Source organism: Lampetra planeri, chromosome 11, assembly GCF_965212315.1.
Source record: "Lampetra planeri chromosome 11, kcLamPlan1.2.h2, whole genome shotgun sequence".
Lineage (NCBI taxonomy): Eukaryota > Metazoa > Chordata > Hyperoartia > Petromyzontiformes > Petromyzontidae > Lampetra > Lampetra planeri.
Window position 1 is genome coordinate 13,145,772 of NC_136117.1, and position 24,461 is coordinate 13,170,232.

At 42.2% G+C, this 24,461-nt stretch overlaps 1 protein-coding gene across 1 annotated transcript; it reads right to left on the reverse strand.

Annotated features, from left to right (window-relative positions):
- Window positions 1-468: 468 nt before the first annotated feature.
- LOC144721334 (sodium-coupled neutral amino acid symporter 2-like) lies at window positions 469-21,907 on the reverse strand. The gene is made up of 16 exons (XM_078598880.1): window positions 21,670-21,907; window positions 19,302-19,544; window positions 19,022-19,100; window positions 18,180-18,298; window positions 15,143-15,216; window positions 13,509-13,601; window positions 13,155-13,245; window positions 10,523-10,608; window positions 9,293-9,351; window positions 8,878-9,021; window positions 8,649-8,728; window positions 8,218-8,318; window positions 7,405-7,529; window positions 6,483-6,627; window positions 5,969-6,057; window positions 469-5,662 (listed from the first exon to the last, which is right to left on the reverse strand). Exons 2-16 carry the CDS (start codon window positions 19,424-19,426, stop codon window positions 5,567-5,569), a joined length of 1,506 nt encoding a protein of 501 aa, XP_078455006.1. The 5' UTR covers window positions 19,427-19,544; window positions 21,670-21,907; the 3' UTR covers window positions 469-5,566.
- Between the last annotated feature and the right edge of the window lie 2,554 nt (window positions 21,908-24,461).

The following is a 24,461-nucleotide window of genomic DNA, read 5'->3' on the forward strand; positions in this document are numbered from 1 at the left end:
CCTAACTGGCACGTTTTTGTTTATGTGACAAACCTTACTAATTGCGCAATCTCGTCCAAAAAACTTTAATGAATATTGGTCACGAAAACCTCCGTGTCAAACGGACAGGCAAGTTTAGCCACGATGTTGACTGGTGAAAAAGATACCGCGGGTTGTCCCTGCATGTCTGAGTGCCTTGCCCGAGGCCACTGGAAAGTCGTTGAAAGGCTCATTGTACAGTGACACCGTCAGCTGAAGAGCTAAAAAACACAGGCGGGCACAGCGAGAGGTGTGATGGCGCACGTGTGATAATTGCCTGCATCTAATTTCAGACCCAACTAGTCGCAAGGGTGTGGGGGGTGGTCGGTTTGCAATTATTGTTAATCTCGACAGTGAGCAATTAACGTATGGCTTTTTAACAAGTGTTTCATTGAAATAATTGATATACCAAAAATGCTGGTCGCAACATACTATGAAATAAATCAGCAGTTGAATGCGTCAATTTTTATTTCTACATGCATATGTACAGCTTATAAAAAAGCAGAACATGCCTGCCCACTAAGGAAGTAATGTACAAGCGGGATAAGGTAATGATTACACATTACATTCCTAGACTATATATACACACACAAGCCGTCAGGATTTTAAAAGTTTTTCAAAACTGGCTTTTGTTGCAAGTAAAATCCTTACGCTCACATTTCAGAACGAATGTTTGACGAATGCATTGACGGTTCAAACGGCCGCACAGGTCAACAGGAAATCCACTATTCCATCCAGACGATACAAACAAGTGCTATTAATTTGAACAAGCGCACACGCAATTCATTTCATTGCCATTTTAACCACCTTTTTATAAATCTGATTTTCCACATTAACATTTTTTATTTTCTACAAAAATGACATTGATTGGGAAGAAAAACATTATTAACTGGCCATCCGTATCTACCACAACACTCGAATCATGGCCCTCCCCCCCGATTCAGTTTGTGCACAATTCAACGATGTCACCACACGCCAACAGTATTTCGCTCGGTTGTCAAGATGCAACAACGGTACCCCCTACGCTAAATAATACAGGAGGCAACACATTAGAAATATGCATCCTACTTCATCAAATACCAGTAATTCCTTGTTCCACAAGGGGACACCAATCGTGAGTTTCCCTGCCTCACACAAGTTACGTAAAAAAAAGCCATTGGCTTGGCTAAAACTTTGGTACCATGGGTCTATTTATGTTCTTTACATTTTCAATTTAGGCTTTAACTTTCCTGAATTTACCTGCAACAGGTTGTAGGCAATGTCTCGATTCATGGGGAACTTTATTTCAAGTGCAGGGAGGTTATTAGTCCATTAAAATTACCTTTCCCAGCCAAAAGTGGAACTGCAAAGGCGATATATTTCAGAAGCTAAGTTTGCATTAGAACGAGACTACAAATCCCATGTTTATTTCCTACTCACTAATGCAAAGGAGTATAAACTACATTGTGGAGTCTCTTGAAGCCAAATAATGTTTTTAAGTGGCGAGGGTGTACCGCAGCTTGTCGAATTGCCAGTGTGGAGACAATACCCTAAACGCTGTTGAAAGCAGTGCAGATAGTTAATGTTTTTATTAAAACGTCAACATTCCTAAAATCAAAACGATGAAGAAATGCCACCCAAATTAAAAACTGTTCCAAGATAAACCTCTAGAACTGGGTCCAACTGTTCACCAATTGATCTCCACTTAAACAATCCGTGATTAAACCCAGCAAATAGGTAAAAATAAATTAAACCACAATGTTACACGGGCACATTGATTCCAAGCGTAGCCAACAATTAAAATCAAGCAAGTGTTGAGGTAACAATGTTACTAACCATAACCAATGAAGACCCAAGGCAACAGAATAAACCATGAAAGACAGCATCACGCTAACAAATGCTGTCTATGCAAGGAAAAATTCCATTTAGTTGGGCCTGCATTACCTGGGGGGGGGCTGACGCTTACAAGCACGTCATTGACAGGCACTGCCGTGGGGCCTGGCCCACCCCTAAACAGCTGACACAACGTACCGATCCCTCACGCCGACGCACGCGGATGATGCGCAAGGCAGCTTGCGTTGCAAGCACGCCATATGCCCGTCAGTAATATTTGGGCGTGTGTTTTAGACGCAAGACGACAATACCGTCATGCTGACCACCCACACCTCTTCTGCTGCCGTCAACATGAACGGGTCTGCTGGGTATAAGCGACGCACGAGACAGGTTCACAATCGACCACTCTGCAGAAGTGGCTGTGGGCAAGGGAAACTACGCAATGCACCCTGAAAACACAAAGGACTTAGAGACGCATTTCTAGATTACTCCACTTCTGTTGTCATACTTTGAAAATCTAGATTTGTTACAATTATTTGAAGCAAGCCCAAGCAAATGTACAGCATAATAGATTTTTCAATCTTACCATTATACTTATTGAGGTTCACTGCCTGCATCGTGCATGACGGCCAAGATCATTGTACCTAGACTGGGGGGTTAGAGTAATGAGTGCGTGGTGGTCGGTCCTCAAAAGGAATGTAAACCGAGCAATTGATTCGACATACAATATATACAGTTGAGAAAAACAGTGTCGTCAATGTCTTTTGAAAATACATTAAATAAAGCCATGCAAAATATGGGGGGGAGGGGGGAGCTTAAATATGGAGTGCATCTCTCGATAGCAAACGTTCCCTGTAACAGGTGGTGGGAAGTCCTCTTTGGCATCCATAATGAGATTGTCAGTTCAGAGTTATCACAAGGCTTATTAAATAGCGAGATGCTGACGATTAAGTTATGCCCTTAAATTAGACTTAAATCAGTCACTTGCTCAACTCTTGTCCTGGTACAAGATTGTCGGCATTTAAAAATGCAATACTATGACAGGACACTACTGTGAAGTGAGCTGCACTGCCAAAACGATGTCGGAGTTAAACCAAAATGCTGTATTCTGAAAACACTCATCACAGCATGCTCGTAAATATCATTAACTTCACGAACTTCACTGAGATGAATGCCAGAGGATACACATGGCCCATTTCTGCATTTAAAAGTTAGTGTAAACATGTACCTTGCAAGTTTTAAAATTAGTTTAAAAAAAAAAATTCACTTGTAAAGATGGGCCTGATCCGGTGAAAATTCCTGGTATGAAAAATATATGTTCAAGGCCTGCCAGACAATAATAACGTCTAATTACCAAATGCAAAATCCATAAGTCGCGTTAATATAAATAACAAAACGCACCGAGTGGTAGAATCTCGCATCACAACATACGAAACGTTCGTCATGATACCACGGGCATTGATACATGGAGGGGGGGGGGATATTATATTCTTGATTGCATGCAAAGTTATAAATAAGTTACGCAGCTCTTTTCTGTTTAATTATGTCTATGGCATTCAGTCGTAGAGTTACACGAATGTCTGATGCTACATGAAGTTCCCTGCCCGGCTGAGGGTTGTATGTAAAAAAATAATCAGCACAAGAGCAGTATAGCTTTGCAATAGCTTATATTTTTCAAAGAAAAATCTACAGTTCCAATTTGGTCATTTGTACAGCTAAAATGATCGTAAAAAGCATTCCCCTCTGCAGCGTTTGGATTTCTAGCTTATCCAATGCATATGCACAACATCTGAACGGGACACGTCTCCTGGTCTTTTTATTAGCTTTATAAATGGAGCTGAACATCGCGTTTGCACTGAACTTCACAGTGCAGACTCCTTAATTGGCTGACTTGCTCTGTTATGATTACATGATTGACTGGTTCAGATTCCTGATTTGCTCTAATACTCATTTTTCCACCGACATCCAATCAGCACCAGGATGGCCCCCCCACCACCCTCACAGTATGGGTGGGGTTCTCTTCCCCACTGGCCGTTTGCCGTGCCTAGCCAGAACCAAACGGGAATACGCTGGCCTCAATTTATTTGAACCCGAGGCAAGCAGGGGCCATGGGCAAAGTTGAATAATTATCGTTATGCGTTGTTAGTACACATGAACGTGCAATGATGACATCGCTCGTTCATTGTGTCACGCCTCCAGTTCTGCAGTGGAAAGACAACCTGGCACCACCTCCTGAGCCGCAAAGAGGGTGGGGCTTGGCAAGGCTCGGTTGTACGGTGTAAAAATATGTATACGACAGTCACATGCAATTTTCCTGTTCTTAAACACGTTCTTTTTGTATAGCTCGGTAAATACACACAAGCACACAATTCCTACAGGCATACGCCATTTTCCCATACCACAGCGTGGATGTGATCCATGTCGTACCAAACACTGGAGGCACCTGCAATTTCATAGCTGATGTTTGTATATTGCAAGCTGCAGGGAAAGGAAAAAGCACAGCCTGCAATTTTATCATTTTTCAGAAATTTGGAAAATGTAGTGCTGTGGCATCCACAGTTATCAAAGTAGCGGTAAGAATACCCACAGTGTTCTGTGGTGTTATGGCCAATTGTTTTTAAGCAAACATCTGCAATGGGAAAACTAAATCCAGAGTACAAAAAGTACCAAACAAAAAAATTGTTTGGTGGCATGCAGTGTTGTGCGTTATTTTGTTCAATTTCACCGTTTACAGCTGTGCATCTGCAAAAACCGTTAAGGGCCACGATACACTTGGGGGCAGTTACAGGGCAATCGTTCCAGCAATATTCACTGGCAAGGCATTCAAGGGAGTGATGGTTCTGTCTATAAAATTATTGGAGATGGTGAGGCAATTTACTGCCGGCAAAGATTGTTGGTGACGATTGCCCGAAAATGTTCCCGTGTAAAATGGCCCTTAGGGCCCAACTTTGCAGAGTTGATCACAAAATGAACTCGGACCATGATGTGTTTTTTTCTGACATGCTGCATTGCAGCTACAAAAATGCAGGTGCCAAGGTTAGGACCAACATCCCTGCAAATGAAACCTGACATTTCGCACAAACGTACCACATGTGTATGACTATTGGATTAAACTGACAAAAAAAACTAGGAAAACCGAATTTGAAAGGTAAAAAAAGGCTCCACATTATTTAAATAAAGGTCCTTTTCCATCCACGAACCATGTACACATTACAAATTATGGATGGCCTTAAACATTTATAAAACAGTGAAACTTGTCAGGAAATAGTCCCACCACTCAAAGACAGTAAATTTATATCAAGTTGCATTTCAATTGAGATATCTTTGAATTATTTACAGGTGTACCTTTCTTTCCCCCCAACCTTAAAAATGTTAAACGCTTCCGCACTAAACAGCTCGGTGAAGTGAAAAAAAAAACATTTAAGTAGTTGGGATGACAGCCTTTCAAGTTCACGTCACCTTCCACACCGAGCAAATGCCAGGTGCGTCATAAGCACTGTGGCGATGCATAATCTTCCTGTCAAGGGCCGTCTTCACGAATTGACAATGTTCACCTGTTTAATAACGTGGCTTGAGTTGATTTTATACATTCAAGTAAACTTGTGTGTAGTCATTTCTGGATACATTTGTTTTTAAGTTAAATTACAAGCGTGACCAGCAGAAATTAGATCCACTGTTTTGCTCTTGTGCCAGGTGAGCGTGGTTTGGGTAGGCCCTTGCCTCAGTCCTGTTGTTTTTAACTCCACTTTACAGGAGTCCGTAACCACTCTGTAATGATGAGACCAATGCTCGCGAACATCAGCAAGAACCCCGCCACGCAGAACATTATGGCCTGTGGACAAGAAAAAGGCACAAATCCCCTCGTATAAATGCTCAGGCAGTTTGTCTCAATGAAAGCCAGATAATGGCACTTGATTGAATATTCAGATGAAAATACAGCAGTAATGTTGACTCTCATCTCAAATTCTCGTTTTTTTATACCAATGTTATTCTTATCTTGCTTTAATTCAGTTCCTGAAGAAACGCCAAGCCCCATAATGCCAAACAATATCCAGTACGATGTGTAAATACATTGGGTAGCTAAGATGAATGCTAAGTTTCAAGTGGCATAGCAGTTAGCTTAGCGGGGGATACTTACGCCAATTTTTTCTTTTCGAGATTGTGTCGCCAACTTCAAGTAGAAAAGCGAAGGCAAGATGAAGATGAGTAATGTACCCGCAGATGACCCTGTATTTTGAAAAGAAAACCATCAGTTTCCACATACACAATTGATTGGATAAAGCGAAACCTTTGCCAATTAAACAAAGTCAACTTTTAAATAATAAAATGCTTCAAGTTACATTTAAAAGTGAAAGAATACTTTGAAATAAAAAAAATGCACCACTTGTGTTTGAATCTAATTTTTGTTTTAACTTGACATCTTGCCTAACAACCCACACCCATTCACCTCCACAGACCCAACATCTCCAGGTCACATACCTCGAGTGTGCATAAGAAATTCACAACCAATTTCACTCTAAATTGTGACAACCGTTAAAACTGTGGAGGTAGTGAAGAATGTTCACACTCCTACTACCATCCATGCCACACCCGCAAGAGGACGCAGCAACAAATAAAAACGGCCATGAAAAATCAAATCAAGGGGCACTCACCTATGAAGCCAAAAATCTCTCGGATGGATGGCACGAAAATGACGAGCAAGATATCAAGTACCAGGAACCCCATTGCGATAACAATGTGCCTCCACCAACTGAAGGTTTTGGTGCGGAAGAACAGCTCCTCGACTGAGCTCCGCATCTGCATGTGAGAATGGGAAACACCGTCGCCAACATCAAAGCACCGCAAATCCCGACACTTTCCAATTCACTCCCGATTTCACTCCAGTCACTCGCTGGCAATCAGTCGCCTCTTCATCACTCTATCATAGTTACTTGCTAACTATGAACCTCTTTACCGATACACTCCAGACACCAACTCACCAATGGTCAGTCGCCTGCTTACTCTTCTATCCATAATACAAACAATGTTCCCATGAATGTCACTCATTGAGTCTTCCAAAGTTGAGTCTGTTTATCAAACTAACCATTCATTTTGTCTCATCCATACGGTGTTCAACCACAACAATGCGGGTCACAACACTTCTCTTTCTGCTTATTTCCTCGTATTGTTCGGCTTCGGAATATCATTCCATCGTCTCGCATTTCTCCAAGTGTTTAGAATCATACAATCTTGCAATCTTGCACAATTCAAGAAATATTAACCCTTATTCATTGCTTTTTCAATCGTGCTGTTTGATGCTGGTCGCTTGGCATTTTGGGCCTTTGGGTCTGTTCTCAGCAACAGCGATAATAGAAAGCGGGATTTTCAGCGATCCCGGGCTCTCGTACTCTCCCCAGATCTTTTATCTCAGAACCTCAAATCGACATCTGCACAAACATCCCCTGCATCTGCCAATGCCTTATTCGCAGCTGCTGCAAAGATTCACATCCATGCATTCAGTGCATAGTGATTTAAATATTAAGAAAAAAATATTTTTAAAATTCTCAACCGCTCGAACTGCGAAAGGGCACGTACCGGGAACAGCACGACGGGCACAGTGAGAGTGACGGCGATGAGCACGGCAAGGCGCACGAGGAGGATGACAACACTGAAGCCGCCCAGCTTCACAAACGTGTGCAGCAGCTCTGCTTCTACGCCGCCTGGCAGGGGGAAATACGCCACCACGAGAATGAGCAACGTTATAGGAATACTGTGCACAGAGCTTCCTTTACGAAGCTCCCAGGACGTTGATGGCGAAATGTCAGAGACATGCCGAGCAACACATGTGGAAACAACCAGAGAGCACACGAGGTCGCTTTCCGCGTGATATCCTCATTCGTGTTCGTGGTGGTTTTCCTCGGGGTACTTCCAGTTTCACACCACGTCTAACACTTATTACTTGTAACTGAACAAATATCCCAATGCAGCCTCCTCCTGAAAAAAGTTGAGACCTCGTTCTTTCCTGGGTAAAATGGCCATTTTATCAGTCTTGTACCTTGCAAAAAAATATTGCATGAATTTGGAATGGATTATTTATTGCTTTCCAATTAGCGTTCGTCTTCAGAAGTATGTAATTGCCAGTATGGAGCTGATTAGGAGCTGCTCATGCAAATCGTGAATTTTCGCTGTAATTTCAACAAGTCCCTCCCCCCCCTCCTGTTTAGCCTAAACTTTCTCACTGAAAACAAAATGCATTGCAATGTTAGTCAAGGTATTCCGCTAAATTAATTAACGTACAAAGTGAAAGCTGTATCTCTCGTCAGATGATCATTCAACAAGCCAGTGTTACACCTTGCCTCCTATTCAAGCAGCACACATTCATAAACTCAGCTCCCCGTGGCTCCTTACCATAAAATGTTAAGTAGCCAAAGATGGCCGTGAGCAGGTACATTCCAAGCATGGCAAACATGGATATGTTGGAAACTTGCTGCATTTTCTTCTGGGTGGGTCTGCGCAAAATGAACATGGTTGTCAGAGGTTAAACTTGAAAATCCCCCAAAAAATGCCAAACTTAACATAAATACCATGACAATAGCATCCACAACTACGCTGGGAATTGCTGTGAAATCACTAATAGTCAAACACTAGATGAGATTATAAAGTTAATTTTCAAGAAGACCTGAGCCACCAATATAAGAATACAATGTGATTACAAAAACGTTTGAGACAATAACAAGTACGGAAAACGCAACCTATACATCAACGCTAAGCAATTCTAAAATAAGCATTTATTTCGCCATGTGGTCCTGAAGCTGCGTGGGCCAGTGCAAGGTTCTTACTCCTTGAGCTCCATGTAGATTGGCAGGATCTCTGGATGAGCCACGAACGCAAACATCAAGATCGGGATGGTGTACGCCGTCTGCGACGCACAAAGCACACACGCAGCCGCATCTTCAGCAAAGCATTCTGAGAAGCTGGGCCCATCGAAAACCAACCGATTTATGAAACGTATTCTAAGTAGCCGCCCAAAAACTCAACGCCACCAACGCAGCCCTTCCACACGCTCACCTTGAAGTTGAACAATCCGAGATAAATGGGGCAGGTGCCACCCAGCGTCTCGTTGACGGTCGTGTCGTACGTGAATGTGTACGCTTCAGTTTGGTTCGCCGTGGTTACTACCAAGCAGGATATCTGGAACTTCTTGATGATGATCTGGAACATGATACAAAAATGCACACCGGACAAACGGGTCATCAGGTCACTGCTCCAGTATGACATGTAAATTGCTCACTTGAGTCAGAAATGCAATGTAGGCATTGGCAAATAGATTCTTGAATCTTAACGCCGAATTCAAACACTTCATTGAACCTCTGGGGTGAGATGTTCAATAATTATATGCCAAGGCGATCACAACATCATTACGCTATTGCACTTTTTAGAACAGTAATTGTGATTGGACATGACAACACCTTTCTGCACTTACCACAATTAGAAAGAAAACCATGCAGGCCAGAGAGAAGCTGCTGGTGTACCCAAGCAAGCCTGCAAGGCAAGTTCAGAATACATTCCATTTGTCATTGTAGGCTCCCATCATAAGCGGCTCGGCTAGCAGAGACAATTAACTGTAACTGGCAGCAGCTACACATCTGCCACTTTGTGAAGTCACTCAAAGTAAAACACTATTACGCACTTTAAAAAAAGTTGCTAGTGTGTATGTTGAACTTATTTCGCACCATAGCTTAGTCAACCGTGCTAATCAGAGGTGCGCACAAGGCACAGGCCTTGAATGCCAAGCAGCCATCAACAGTGATATTGAACGTGTAATCGTTGAGTTAATACGTTTCTTGAATTGAGCAAGGTTATAAGGTGGTGGGAAAAGGGACAATGGGATGGAATTTAAACGTCGAGCAGAGAAGTATTGAGACCTGTAGTCTGGTGGTTTAACACTGAACAGATGATGCAAAACAGTCAAGTCTCTGGTGGAAAATCCTCAACAGAGAAAGCAAGGAGTGAAAGTTTCATGGAAACAGCAACTATGGTAGTAACATATTCTTGGTTCTTTCGGTAAAGTCACGTAGAAGGGAAATAATAAAATAATTTTTATTAAGTCACGTACAAGGGAAATAATACATTTTTACAAAAATTCCCTTCTACGTGACTTTACCGACAGAACCAAGAATACGAATCCCTGCAGTCACGACGGCTTTAAATCAATATGGTAGTAACGGTAGAAGAGTGATGAAGAGGCAACCGACCGTGGATGAGCGAGTGACCAAAGTGAATAGGTTCTCAATCATCAATTGATGCTACTGCCTGACTTCACACAGTGCTGTGTCAATCCACCGTTGGATCAAGGACTCCCCCCCCCCCGCTCAGTGTCGATCATGTAATTGTTTGACCATATTTCACCAGTGCGGGTTGGGTGGAGGGGGGTGCACCCTGGCAGAGCCGTTAACCGTTTCAGATATCACTCGCCACCCTGAGGTAGCTGGAGTTGGGCATCAAGCTCAGGGTCACCTGATTTTTTGTGCATTTCACTGCACCACCCACTCCACCCGGTACAAAAAAGTGTGTAGTAATGTCTAAATTCTGCAATAAATGTGTATTCCTCAAGCAAGCTTTAGAGTTAACATTTTTACAATTCTCAATATTGTATCGTCTTCCATAAATGCAAAAAATATACCTTTACACACAAACAAGCAGTAGCACTCACCTATGTTTTTAAGTGAACACAAGGGAAGGATAACCAGAAATCCAACGATTATCACCAGTATGTTTCCATTCAACAAATACTGTACACTGCATGGGGAAAAAAAACATAGAACAAGACATCAGGAAAATGCTGCTGTTATTGAATGATATTAACAAATATATTAAGTGTGACACTTGGAATGTATTTTTTTTTCCTTATGGGATGACACTCGGTTTACCGAGAAACAAGGAACATTCAACAAACAGATAAACGTGGCGATAGAATCCTCGCCGTACAAAAAAGTTGGTGCCAACGTTTGTTTAGTCAAAGCACGTCATGGTACTCTTGTGTCAACAACAAACAAAACTGTGACGCATGACCGTGGCCTCAAAGACTATGATGATCTGGCCCAAAAGGAAGAACATTCTCCTTTTTTCCCCAAAGCAATATCTTCTAACACACAATTGCACAGCATACACCCAAGGGGACAACAGGAAGAAGACAAACAAATACAAAATCATCCATTCAAACAAATTGTCATCAGTTTAAATGTATATAGAAAACGGGTGATAGGAGGGCGCATGTCCATTGTGAACGCGACAAAGAAAATGAAGCAAGTCGATAAAATTATATTGAGGCCATCCGTTGAAACTATTACAGTATTACCCTTTTATCCATTGAACCTATGATTACATTTAAGTATTTAACCTATTATTAACTAAGTGGGGGGGAAATAGAGGATGACGGGGGGGGGGGGGCAGGGAGGAGGTTGCCAGGAAACCATTTTGGGAAGATAGTCTGAGATCTCTCTAGGAGGGGAACTAAGACGGCTCCCATACAGACAAAACATTAACCTCTCCTTCCATCTTAGTTGGATGTTGTAGACAACACCATCTACCATTCATTAAGATAATATATATGAAGGAGTTTGTAATGTATCTCTCTCAACGGGGCTGTAGGACGTGGAGGGATTTTTTTTTCACATCTCTTATCTCTCCTCATTTGTTGGAGAATGTCCGAAGTTTATAAAAAACTGATCTGGACATATAATTTATTGAATGGTGACAAGCAGGAAGGCTCACTCTACCCTATCGAACGCCTGATTTCCGTCAAGGATTACTGCATACGATTGCGTCGATTGGTGACCAGGAAATGCCTCTCTCCCTTTTATGATCCCCTTTGAAGGAGGTTGTAAAGTCAAAAAGTTTAGGTGATTGAGCTTTAGTAAAGATGTTATGGTCGGCGTTCAACAGCGAGATCAGCATATAGCCTCTATCTCGTCAGATCTGCACCTCCCTTGTGGACAAGTGTTATTTATACTTTCTTCATTTAGGGAGGTAGCATGACTTTCTTTACAGAGTCTGACAGGGTGTGGCAGAGGTTTGAGTAGAGCCCATGGTCTTGTAAAACTAGACCTGGGAGACCATCTGGCCCAGTGTCTTCGTTAAGTTGACCAAGTTATAGTCAAACGTTCTCCTTTTTCAACGGTTTTACTTAACTTGATTCCTGTGTCGTGGTCAAATTTTGTAATCAAAAGTTAGTCTACCTCCTGTTGTCCAATCAATTCCACATTTTGCACACGTACTCAGATCCGGTAACAATGCACCCCTGAATCAAAATCGGCATCTATTAATCAATACAATCGCTACTTACATTTTGTATGGACGCCTTATTATTTATATATATTTGTGTAGGTAAAAAACGCCGCAGTCCCTAAACTCTCGAATCGCCACCCCAAAGAAGCAGGCGCCACATGTCTCAGGTGCGCCTGCCCCATGTGAACGAGTTACGGAAGTAATCAATTCATTCTAGTAAGCGTTGATGTGGGAGCAGGTGCCGCATCAATGACGTACTTCTAGACCGTGAGTTACACGAAGTTGTTAATAAAACCGTTGTTTTGAAAAAAAATTTCATAAGGAGTTTATTTACCACTATTTCCTGCACCGACCAGAATTCTTAGAATCAATGCTCAGACCAAGCCCAATCCAGCTGAGGCTCAGATCCAACAAGACCAAGCACAAAGGTGACACCACGTGCTGCTGTTGTGTACACTTGTCGATACTGGTGTGCACACACAACTACCATCATCGTGGCTAAAAGCAGCATCGCTGTGTCCATGAAGGTGGTTATTGAATAAGGTCTGAGGAGTCTTTCTGCTAGAGCAAGCACGGTTACAGATTCCCTTGGCAGTGTCCAGTGTTTCCATAGGACATCTACTGTCAACTTCCCATGCTTCAGTTTAATACAATGGAGTTAAGGGCACACCATAACGTTACCACTTGCTGTAGCAATTCACTTACTTATCGTACGTTACTACATGCTGCAGTTACAAGACTGAGTGGGCTTTCCTGGAGGGGATTTCTTATTTACCAAATTACTTCACATTTCGCAATGACACATTATTTCTCAATGAAGATGGATACAATGAACTTTGATCTACTGCTCTATATTGCAGGTAATTTTCACAATGTTTTCAAAACATTGCACGTTGAAATACAACCCAATAATTTTGGCCAACCAGCCAAACCAGACCCGTCGCTTGAAATATTCAGTTTGTTCGCACTCCGGTAACAAATGTAAACATCTGTGCGACCCTTTGAATCATTCAAATGAATATCACACACATTTGCCATGACACTGCATGATGACGTACATTGTGCTTTGTTCTTCCACTGGTGCATTTATCAGCGATTTTAAAACTTCCGGCATCTCGTACTTTACGATGTAGAGGTAGCTTGACATAGCTGTGGAAGAAGAAACAAAATTAGTTGCTCAGCTTCTTAACGACCTTTGCAACCAAAGCGTGGAGATTTTGCTGCATATCATTCAGATAAATGCCGGATAACAGAACATGTCCAGTGCGTTGCATATTCTTCATTGGTTAAAAAAAACTATAATTTTCTGATTTGTATAAGAAATTTGCCAATAACTTTGGAAAAGCCCACTGGGCATGCCTGCCACCAAGGGCAGCATTTGAAAGCGCTTTAAATGTAATGGATCTACTCACCACCAATGTTCTGCAACATGATTGCCGCAGCTGCTGCAATCTTTCCTACATGCTTGTACGCCAGAAATCCCAATTGCTCGTACGACTTTGTACCTATAACAAAAACACGTGTGAAGCAGAGACGTCATATTTTCATTAAAAATTGGTCACCAAACTTCTCTATATCCATGGACAAAACCCTTAACTTTCATTACTTGTGTTAAATTTTTGGCACCCCACCCCACTCACATCGAAGTGCACTTCACCCCAAAAACCATACCAGTGAGAGAAGAAATCAATAGCAGATGCCAACGTGAAGCAGCCAAGTCACTGGGACTTTAGCCTTTACAAGGGACGTGTGGCAGCAATGTGGAAAATTCTAACCCGAAGACGATGTTTGCAGTCATGCGCTTTGAATGGCATCGGTAGCCGCGTACAGAGTTTTGCTTTCCAAAACGGGACGTGCAATGTTTATGATCGCACTACAAATTAAAACCCAGCGATGTACATACCAACTGTACACAATTATGCTCGTTCATAAAAATTCTCACCAGATGAGCGCCCGTCGAGAAAGAAAGCATCTAATTTTCAATATAAACTTACTTCAATAAAACAAGTACAAACTGAACTGTAAATCTACAGCTTCTGTAATTACATCAACAAGCTAGTTTTAAGCCCGGGTGCCGATGAAGAGAAAATTAAATCGGCTAGCTGTAAATGTTCGCATGTTGCATATCACCTTGGCCTTGTCAGGCACCAATGGCCCCCACAAAACATGGAGGATGTACTTAATGGGAAGTAATCAACTTTGAGAGGACAGTCTGTGCAGTAAGAGTACACTCCAGGAAAACACAAATGGAAGCTCAAAGGGGCTAATTGAGACGCTACAAGCTTCACAGGGGTCTTGAGAACAGTGTGCTTGTCCGTGTTGTTTGTGGCCACGAGATCCACTGCTACAGTGGGAGTGGATCGAACACAGCGTCTGAATTCTCAAAATCTTAAGAAAATTTGGAGCAGTGGTATAAAATTTAAGAAAAAAAAAGCGTAAGAAAAGATAGGCAGGAATTTAACAAAGTTGAAATAAACTACTGAGATCAGTTTAAGAATGGCCAAGTACACATTTAAATTGAACTGTCATAAAATAATGTCCACAAGAGTCTTGCAATTGTACGGTGTTGTTTCACACAGTGCTGCGTTTATATCTCAGGCTCGGAATCTTAAATATGTACAGTCCATAATACTCAAGACAAGACACTGTACTGTGTATTACAAAAAATATCGCAGCGGTACAACGTGACAAGGTTTTTTTCTTTAGTATTAACTAAAACTATTAACTTCCTCGCCTGGTATACAGGAGGTCGTGCGTTTGATCCCGATGCCTGGATATTTGGAGTCTGCATGTTTTCCCCATGGTTGCGTGGATTTTTCTCCCGGACCTCCAGTTTTTCCCCTCCACATTTAGAAACACGCATTTAGAGTATTTGGCTGCTATCCATTTCCACGTGATAAGCCACTTCATCGAGCTATCATTTCTGTCCGGGTTGCTTCTGAAAGAGCTATATAGCTCAATGGGCCTTACCTGGTAAAATAAAAAATCGTTTAGTTTATACAACTAGTGTAATAAAAAGCAGAAAGTCTGTTCCCAGACCACGCACCTGCCGAATGTGACGTTTCCAGCAGCAGATGTACAGAGTAGCAGGACATCACAGCAACTGCGAATAGTAAAACTCTGCAGGCAAACACACACAAAAAGGCAACGTTAATTAGTAGGGTGCACCACACACACAAGTACTCCATTTTAACGTGTATATGTAACCCAAGTGTGAGGCTAAAAAGCAAATGCCTGTGGGATGAAACAAATTGATTGGGGGTTTTTATAATGGTCATGCCAAGATGTGATAAGGTCTGTTAAATGTACATGGGAATTTTCATCTTACTCGTTTGGCATTGACCAAACAGGACACACGCAAGTTCCCAAAAAAAAATCCTGGAACATTTAAAAACACACATCCACATTACTGTGTTAAAGTTAGGCTCTTGATGAGCTCAACAAAAATGTGACATTTAAAGACTTTGCCAGTAACAAAATATTACAATAGGTTTTCCCCTTTTTCTGGCAACAAAACAGGTGTTAAAACCTTTTACGAGGAATCATGCAGACACGATTCCTTGTAAAAGGTTTCAGTTTGGTGTTTTAACATCAGACTATTACAGAGTCTGCCACGTTCAGACTTATGGCCACTTCAGTAATTTTCTGTACAACACAATGCTAAGTCTCCGAGCCAGAAAGCTACTTGAAAACACAACTCGGTAATTTCTTCCAATCTGTTAATAAACACTTGACGCCACATGCAAAACAAAACATTCCAAAGAATTAAGTGATCTAATCCGCAGCAGCCTTAAATGGTTAATTGGTCAGCATATCTGCAATAAAATGCCACCTAGTCGTGACAGAACTCAAAGTTAGAGCTCGCTACACTTGCTGCAGTTGGGATAGGTCAGATTTTCCACTCAGATGGTAAACGTTTTCCCTGTTGTGGGCCCCTACTGCCACGGCATCGTTAAGGAGCCACTGAGCATGCAGATTAAGCAGCGGAACGTGGCCAGATTCCAAACCAAAAAAACAGGCACTCGCATTTACCTAAACTATAATATGCCTACATTACCCATTTATAATTACTTCAAGGGTTTATGAAGTCACACCCCCAGTTCGGTTACAGGCTCGCAGACAAAAAAGGCAAAGTTAGAAGGAACCCAAACGTAAACACGCACACAGACATTACTCAACAGAAGCAGCATTTTTTAAGGAATACCAAATATGCCAAACTTGGTAATGAACACAGATTTGACTTCTAGTGTGCCAAGATATCCAATGGCCCTCATAATAGTTGCTTTGAAAAGGAACCCAACATGTCATCTTGGGTACTGTGCAGTAATGTACTTGGAATGTGTAGCACTGGCTTCGTTTGTGCATTGGAGCTGTGGAAAGTGAAATCAGTATATGCACAAGTCACTAAGTTTATCCAAATAATCTTAAAATTTGAGCCAAACGAGGCTGCACGTGATAACCTTGCCTCTACCTGTGCACTGTAACAAGCTTGGTCGAATTTACACCCTCAACAGGAATGTGAATTTTGAAGAAGGGACATTGAAAATGAACGCCCCCATCGTGGGCCTCTCAGGACACGAGTCAACGAACCCAAGGATTCCTTTAAAGTATGTTTAAAATAATATTAATTTGCACACAGCCTTCACACACTCCTGTAGTGAATGGCTCAAAAGAGGTGTGAGGAACCACATACAAGCAGGAAGGCAGCCACACAATTAGCCTAGCACTAACAATTGCTCAAGCTCTGTGATCCTCGATATATTAAGGTATTATCGGCCAAATAATAAGTGTTTACATATGGGAGGAAACCAGACCCCCCGAGAAAACCCACGGGTGCGAGGGGGAAACACTATACTATCCAGATGGAACAAGTGGAGTCCACATTTTTGCTGTCCTGCCTTCTCGTGGCAAGTCAGGGCATCACACCTTGATGTCCACGTGGAAAGGAGTTCCACAAACATTTGTGCCATCCACCAAACCTCGTCTTCACAGGTTTGGTGGATGCAGTCACCACCGCCCGGCTAGCAATTTACTCTCCTCAACATCTGACGCAGCTGTCGTCTTTCCCACGCACAGTTTTTGGATTGCGAAAGAGGTTTCTACAAATAGTCAAAGACATTTCACTATAGCTGTTTGTGTAACGATTAAAAAGGCATTGCATCCTGAAGAAGGTGGTGGAAAAAAAATCTATATATTTACCTAAGGTCATGCTCTCCACAATAGCTCTGTAATGATTTTCCCTCCAAGTTTAAAACAGGTTACTGCCTGTACAATGTACATATTTAAAACTATCCAATAGTTGCAAAGGTAAATACAGCATGAACTGTGTCTCTAACAAGTGCCCTTCTACTATAAATTGTTAATTTTTTTCAGGACTTCGCATTGTGTGCATTTCATGGTGCTGCCTAAAAAGGAAAGTAAAGAAACAAGGGCCAAATCAAACTATTGGTGGAGCTTTGAAATCGCAGTGTCTATTTTTTCACTTAACAAAAAATTACTTGTAATATGTTACATCTGGGCTTTAAAGTCTTGCTTCGATTCTTGCCTGTCGACGTGTCAGGAAGTCGAATTTGTGGGTGGGGCGCGAAGAAAGAGCGTGGCGAGGGGGGTGATGCGAGGGAGGTGCGTGGTATTTTTTGCAGTGTGTTAGAAGGGCGGAAAACCGAAGTTTAGCCAAGATGCCCTAGAGAAATAAAAAACACATACAACCGCTTCGGTCACTTAAAAGCAAAAGACTTTGAGCCAAGAATATTTTTTGGCTATACAAACAAATTATGGGGGTTGTTTCCCTTGTTGGCATGGTTATGAGATGCGCTTAACAAACGACGCTTAAATTTACTGTACAAAAAATGGCCACGTACCCCTGTATTCTTCGTCCATTATTTACAATATGCATACAAAATATTAATTTTATACCGCATCATTCATGCCAATTGCATCCCACGCCGTACATTAATTATGTGGGCCAAATCCACATCAGTGAATGTATAATACAAAACTTTGACGCGTTAATGGGCGTGCTCATAAATAGTGCAGATAACAAATTAGGCTTTGTTGTACAAACACAGACATCTGGTACTCACACAAATAAAATGATTCCAGTATTGGCCATGGCATACGACAATCCCAAAATGCCACTGCCCATAATGGCATTACTCAAGTTGAAAATTGACATGCCATATGATGTCTTGCCTTCATGGACCTAAATGGACAACACAGAATAGAAATTACTCTTCCAATGTATTTGAATTGTAAAACAGCATAGTTAGTTATGCATTACATTGCTAATGCAGAGCAACAAGCTTCAACTGCTTAAATAGAAATGCCACGTGCACAGTTCACCATGATGGCAGGCAATAGAGACAAACATTAATAGATTCAGACAATGTAACAAAGAATCACGTGGAAATTATTAGCAACACCCCCAACTTGACCGAACTAAAATTAGCCTTCAAGCAACATGTCACATTCATTAGCAGTGCAAAGAATAGTACACACTCAATCTACTCGGCTCAACGAGCTATTTTCACTTTCACTTTATTTTCACAGCCAAAAAATGTGCCACGTGGTAGTGAAAATAATTTACAAAGGAACAGTAACGCTCAGAGTGAACGTAAATCTTTCAAGAATCAGGCAGCGTTGGTAAATCACACATTGTGACATTAATTTTGCAACAGCTACGTGCTGAGCAATGACACGTCTTAAGGAAGCAGTAGAGCAAGCTGGCTTTTTGCCAAATCCGTGTGAGTTTTACCAGGCACTCTGGTTCCCTCTCATGTACAGTCTAAAGAAAATATTCCAAGGAGATGGCCAAGCATTCCAAAGCAACACCCTCCTGAAAAACATGTAGACGTACAGAGGATTGCTATGTATGAACACAAATTTTATGGGGTTTTTTAGACTCGTTCTAGGACTTGAATCTCACCTGGTGCTTCTTTGAATGCACCTTTCCATCATGGTGGATGAAATTCTCTCGTTCTGTATCAGCCTGGTCATCATACTGGCTGCAAGAGGCAAATAAAAACGTAACATCACAAAACACAAAGTATGACAGAACACATTCAGCCACACCTGCAGCTTGTGGATTCAATTGCCAGGTGTACATGCGGACTAACTTATAGCAAATATATTGCGATGTTACATAACAAATAGGGCAGTTTGCACATTGTGTCAATGCCCAGGCACGCAAGGTTGTGTGTTCTTACCTCGCAGTTGCGATGGTTACGTTTTCGGAGTCGATTATCCGTGGCTCGCCAATCCCATCGCTGCTGTCGCTATCGCTGCCATTTGGAATTCTGACGTGGTTCCCAAGTTCCATCTCTCCGGACATCTTCTCCAAAAGTATCTCTTGTTTCAGAATTCCGCCAAAAAAAACTTCGAAAGTATATATTTAAATGACGTTCACTTCTCCTTTCGGGGATGTCGATTTATTTCAAGAGAATGTTGCGCTGTTGGAGGTCGAAGAAATTAAACTTTAATGACATTGGCGGTGGGCTGCATGTAAAGTAGCTCAACTTCGCTCAGATTAACCTCTTGTTCATGTACAGTACAACACGTGTTCACTTATACGTGACTGTATTCATGGGTTTGGAGAATAAAGTTGTCAGATTTTGTTCGTTTTTATATTACCCCAAATCATACTCTCGTGAAAGTTTCCACGAATGGGAGGGGAGGGGGGGTCTTACATTTGCGGTCAATGGACTACAAAAATACCAGAGTATTTTAGGCACTGTCAAAACAATCCATGACATTGTGTAACACACCGAAGAAAAAATATCCAAGTTATGCCTAACTTGCTTAATGTGAACAGCTCATTATCAAGAATATCACAGGTCAGCGAAAACTGACGCAACCGTGGCTTGAGTCATGATTCTGCATGACGAGTCTCAACAAGGATTTTGTTTAAAGCTGTGATAAGAGATATCAGTAAATGAGCCATTGTTTAAATTTAATAAATGTGACGTGTGTGCATTACTGTCATTTATGGCTTTAAACTGTAAGCCCAAATAAGTTCTCCGTGAATATACACAAAGTTGATGCAAAGTTGCCAATGATAGCTGCAAATTACAAATCAAGTGCTTGTATTACACAGCACATTAAATTATATAATAGGTATACGTTATCTATAAGGTGAGAAACAAAGTAATCATAAGTAACGCCACAATATTCCTAAACCCATGTAAAATAATAGACGCCTGGTGAGTAATGGAAGAGTAGGCCAAAATACCCTCAAGCAATTGCAGGACTGCACCTTTACGATTAACCTCGTTAACATTTAAAATCGTGCCAATTTATACATTCACAAACAACACTGGTTGCATTTCGATTTAAAGCTTTCGTGACTGCAGGGATTCATCTTCTTGGTTTTTTCGGTAAAGTCACGTAGAAGGGAAGTAATAAAATAATAAAAATAAAACATAATAAAATAATTCTCACGACGTTTCGGCCACAACGCGAGCAGCCGTCCTCAGGTGAAGACCAGGTCTGTCGGGGAGACGTGACTTTAGCGAAAGAACCAAGAAGATGAACACTGGTTGCGTTTGAAATGTAGCAAAAGGACGCTAACACTCCCAATACTACAAGATTAAAGTATTCTCGTCTGACCGCATTCTTACCTCTTCTTCACTTTACAATTACACACAAAATATAATAAGTAGAGTCGCGTCGTATTCACCGACATTGTAACCACCCCTTGCGCTCTTGTGCGTGGCCACATTTAACAAAGAGCACTTTAAGGACGTCAAATATCCAACGTTTAATTTTAAAAGGCGGTGGTGGTTGGTGGTGGTAGTTGGTGGTGGTTGTGGTTGTTGGTGGTGGTGGTGGTGGTTGTTGTTGGTGGTGGTGGTTATGGTGGTGGTAGTTGGTGGTTGTTGTTGTTGGTGGTGGTGGTTATGGTGGTGGTAGTTGGTGGTTGTTGTTGTTGTTGGTGGTGGTGGTTGTGGTGGGGGTTTGTTGACGTTGTTCGGTATCAACGTCAAGGCCGGCCTGGTTACCGCGCCCATGCGTGCGAGCGTGCGCGTGTCGCCTGCAACTACGGCAAGGGATTGCATCAGCCACGGCCATGTGGCGGCGGCCCTCCCATTGATTTCCTCCTACGAGAGCGCTGAACACCAAAAAAAAAGACTTTTAAGCCTCAACAGACTTTTTGGTGGTGTGGTTAGCGAGCGCCTATTAAGGCCGACACGGAACAACAGGGGGTGGGGGGGCAGAACCACGCACGGCCGCCTTTGTCTCCCCAGTGCCGATGGTCGAGACACGCACCGAACCGGCTACTCATTTGAGGCCGAGTCGACCCACGGGAAGGTCCACGATTTGGTTCTTTATAATCGTCGGCGGTGTTGGTGGCCGCGCTAAGCGTAGCGCCGCCGCTCTCCGTAACCTCTTACCAATAATCGAAACTTTTCCCGCCAAATAAAACGCCGCGCGATTAGTCAATCGATTAATCGAAACTCTTAAATAGCCCGATTTAACCGTGCAGTTTCACAAACAATTTTTCAGGGACGAACTCTCAAAATAAAGGCAAATTAATTACGAATTAAACTGCTCAACAACCTCTTCGAAACTCCTTACCTCGGGGTCGGCAACTTTACGAACGCAGACGCGGGGCTTTGCCGATGAGGGGATGGATATTCGTCCCTTTTCGCGGGCGCGCTAACAGCACACTTTGAGAAGAGAGTGCACGCGTTTTGTATATATGATATGAAGACGCTAGAAAGCGACTTGGTGGGCGTATTGCACACGCGATATAACAGAGAAGGGATCGCGTGCGTCTGTGTGTGTCGACACGACCTCAGCCGAACGCCCTCTGCCTGACTGGATAGAGCGGCGTTCTATAGGGGCAGACCCACGTGACGTCACTAAGTACACCCCGCCCCCCCACCCCCCCAAATAGTACCCCCACTACTTTAATTATACGTTAACTTTAATTAGTAACAACAAAAAACGAACGATCGCGTTTAGCCGCTTGCTATGTTTTTTTTCTCTCTTACAAGGGAGAGCCTCATAATCATCATCACGGTGGCTAGGAGATGTTAACTACCTCGCCTGGTATACAGGAGGTCGTGGGTTTGATCTTGATATTGACGATTCTTGCTGTATATTTGAATTTTTCATGTCTCTCTCATCATCATCACGGTGGCTAGGAGATGCTAACTACCTCGCCTGATGCACAGGAGGTCCTGGGTTTGATCCCGATACTGACGATTATTGCTGTATATTTGGAGTTTTCCTGTCTCTCTCCCCGTGGTTGGGTGGTTTTCCCCTCCACGTTCTGAATCATGCGTTTAGAGTATTTGGCTGCTAAAAAATAGAAATGTCACGCGATAAGCCACTTCGTTGAGCTATCAATTGTGGCCAGGTCGCTCTGAAAAAAAATAACTATATGGTTCAGTGGGCCTTACCTGGTAAAATAAATTAGTTTACAGTTTAGTGTGTTCCTGTTTCTATTCTTGTTTCACAAGTTCTAGACTTGGAAGTTCAAGTCGTTTCGCTGTTCTTCAGTTGAAGAAGCACCAGACCACATCTGGTTTACCTATAAGGTTCATATAGTATGGGATGCATGGCCACAATTTCTCTAACATTGCTTGGATTTAATATCTCGATGGGTGTTCTTGTAAGGCTGGGTCTATATTAATCTAATGGGTATCTATGTATCTATATAAGTCTTTATGTATCGCTTATGAAAAAAGAGCTATACTGTATAGCTTAGGTTGCCACGGTGGTGAGACGTTAACTACCTCGCCTGATATACAGGAGGTCTTGTGTTTGATCCCGAACCCTGACAACGCCTGTTGTACGTTTGGAATCTGCATGTTTCCCCGTGGTTGTGTGGCTTTTTCTCCGGGTCCTGAGGTTTCCCCTCCACATTTTAACAAATGCGTTTAGAGTGTTTGTCTGCTATACAGTTCCACGCGATAAGCCACTTTGTTAAGCTATAATTTGTGGCCAGGTCGCTTCTGAAAAAAGAGCTATATTGTTCAGTGAACTTTACCTGGTAAAATAAACAAAAAATGTTTTACTTTAGTTCTGGTATAAGAGGGGGAGAGTGAGAATATAAGTGAGACGTGGTGGTTATTGTATTAGGTATTAACAGGCATTGTACAGGGTGGTCTAGATGTGGTATGACCTCCAATTAATTAATACCTAATACGTTTTTCTTTTGCACATTCATTTTCGTTTTAAGTAAATCTTACCTTTAAAAATATAAAGTTTTCGAAAATTTTAATGGCGGGTCACAAGACATCTGGACCATGCTGTAGATTATATTTTTGCTGTGAGCAACTTTGTAAACCATATCTCCTTAAAGGCAAATGCTAGTTTAGATAGACTCTCATCTTGTTGGAAATATATCTTGCATAAGTGACAACAAAAGTGAATATTGACGTGGAGAGAGCGATTCTGCATTGTATCTGTCAATGCATTTTCTATCCAGTAGGGAGCAGTGAAGTTGAAATCATCGGCTGATGCAATAGCCACCGGAAGTGTTATCAAACTTCAAATACTATTTCGAGAACACGTGCAATTTTTTTTTATTAATTTCAAAATAAAGTGTTCTATCAGCACGTTATAAAATGGAAAATAACGACAATAATTTTACATTTTATGCCATGGCTAATTGTGTTTTAGTTATAACTCATCATTTACTGCATTGTCCTTAGTCAAACCTACTGCTTTTCCATGACGTGTGTTATGAGTGGTCGTGAGCCCGTACTGCACCACGCTAGTCAGTACAGGTCGGTGATGTGGAAGCTCAAAAACCGGTTCAGCAATCGCCTGCCACTGGTGTAAGCCATGACCAGGAATGAAACCAGAGGTTGCAAACGGGTTTTGATTCCTTACCCGTACCCGGCCGCACCAGGGTCGCAAACGGGTATCCGTACCCGGTCGTATCGGGTACCCGATTGAGACCTATGGGATGAAGCCATGTTGCAGGCGCGGGTGGGTTGATTCTAGGAACTTGAATTGTGAGAAGAGACAAGACGTTGGGAAATGAGTGACAAACGGTGACTCACCAGTGACTCACGGTCTACCCGTACCCGGACGCACCAGGGTCGCAAACGGGTACGGGTAGCCGGGTATCGGGTAGGGTACGGGTATCGGGTACCCGGTTGCGACCTCTGAATGAAACTCAGCAAGCCGGGGTTTAGTGCAGTACACGAACCACTGTTCCACCCCACAGGGTTGCCACCTGTACTGGTTTTTCCAAGATCGTCCTCTTCTTTGGAGGTAGCTGTGCTGAGAAAATCTCTTAAGTCTTCCCAGCGCATTAAAAGTTCTGGTTTGTTTAGTTGGAATAATAATAATACAGTACACCGCTCAAAACAATGCTGGCGTATCGTTTTCCATTCTGATAATGTAAAATA

Bases quoted from the DNA above. Each gene is read 5' to 3' on its own strand.
- LOC144721334 (XM_078598880.1), bottom strand. From the start codon at position 19,426: ATGTCCGGAGAGATGGAACTTGGGAACCACGTCAGAATTCCAAATGGC. The intron at 9,022-9,292 runs GTAAGTGCAGAA...ATCATGTTCCAG, and splicing joins TGGTTTTCTTTCTAATTGTG to ATCATCATCAAGAAGTTCCA. The intron at 6,058-6,482 runs GTGAGTGCCCCT...TTCAAAATACAG, and splicing joins AGAGATTTTTGGCTTCATAG to GGTCATCTGCGGGTACATTA.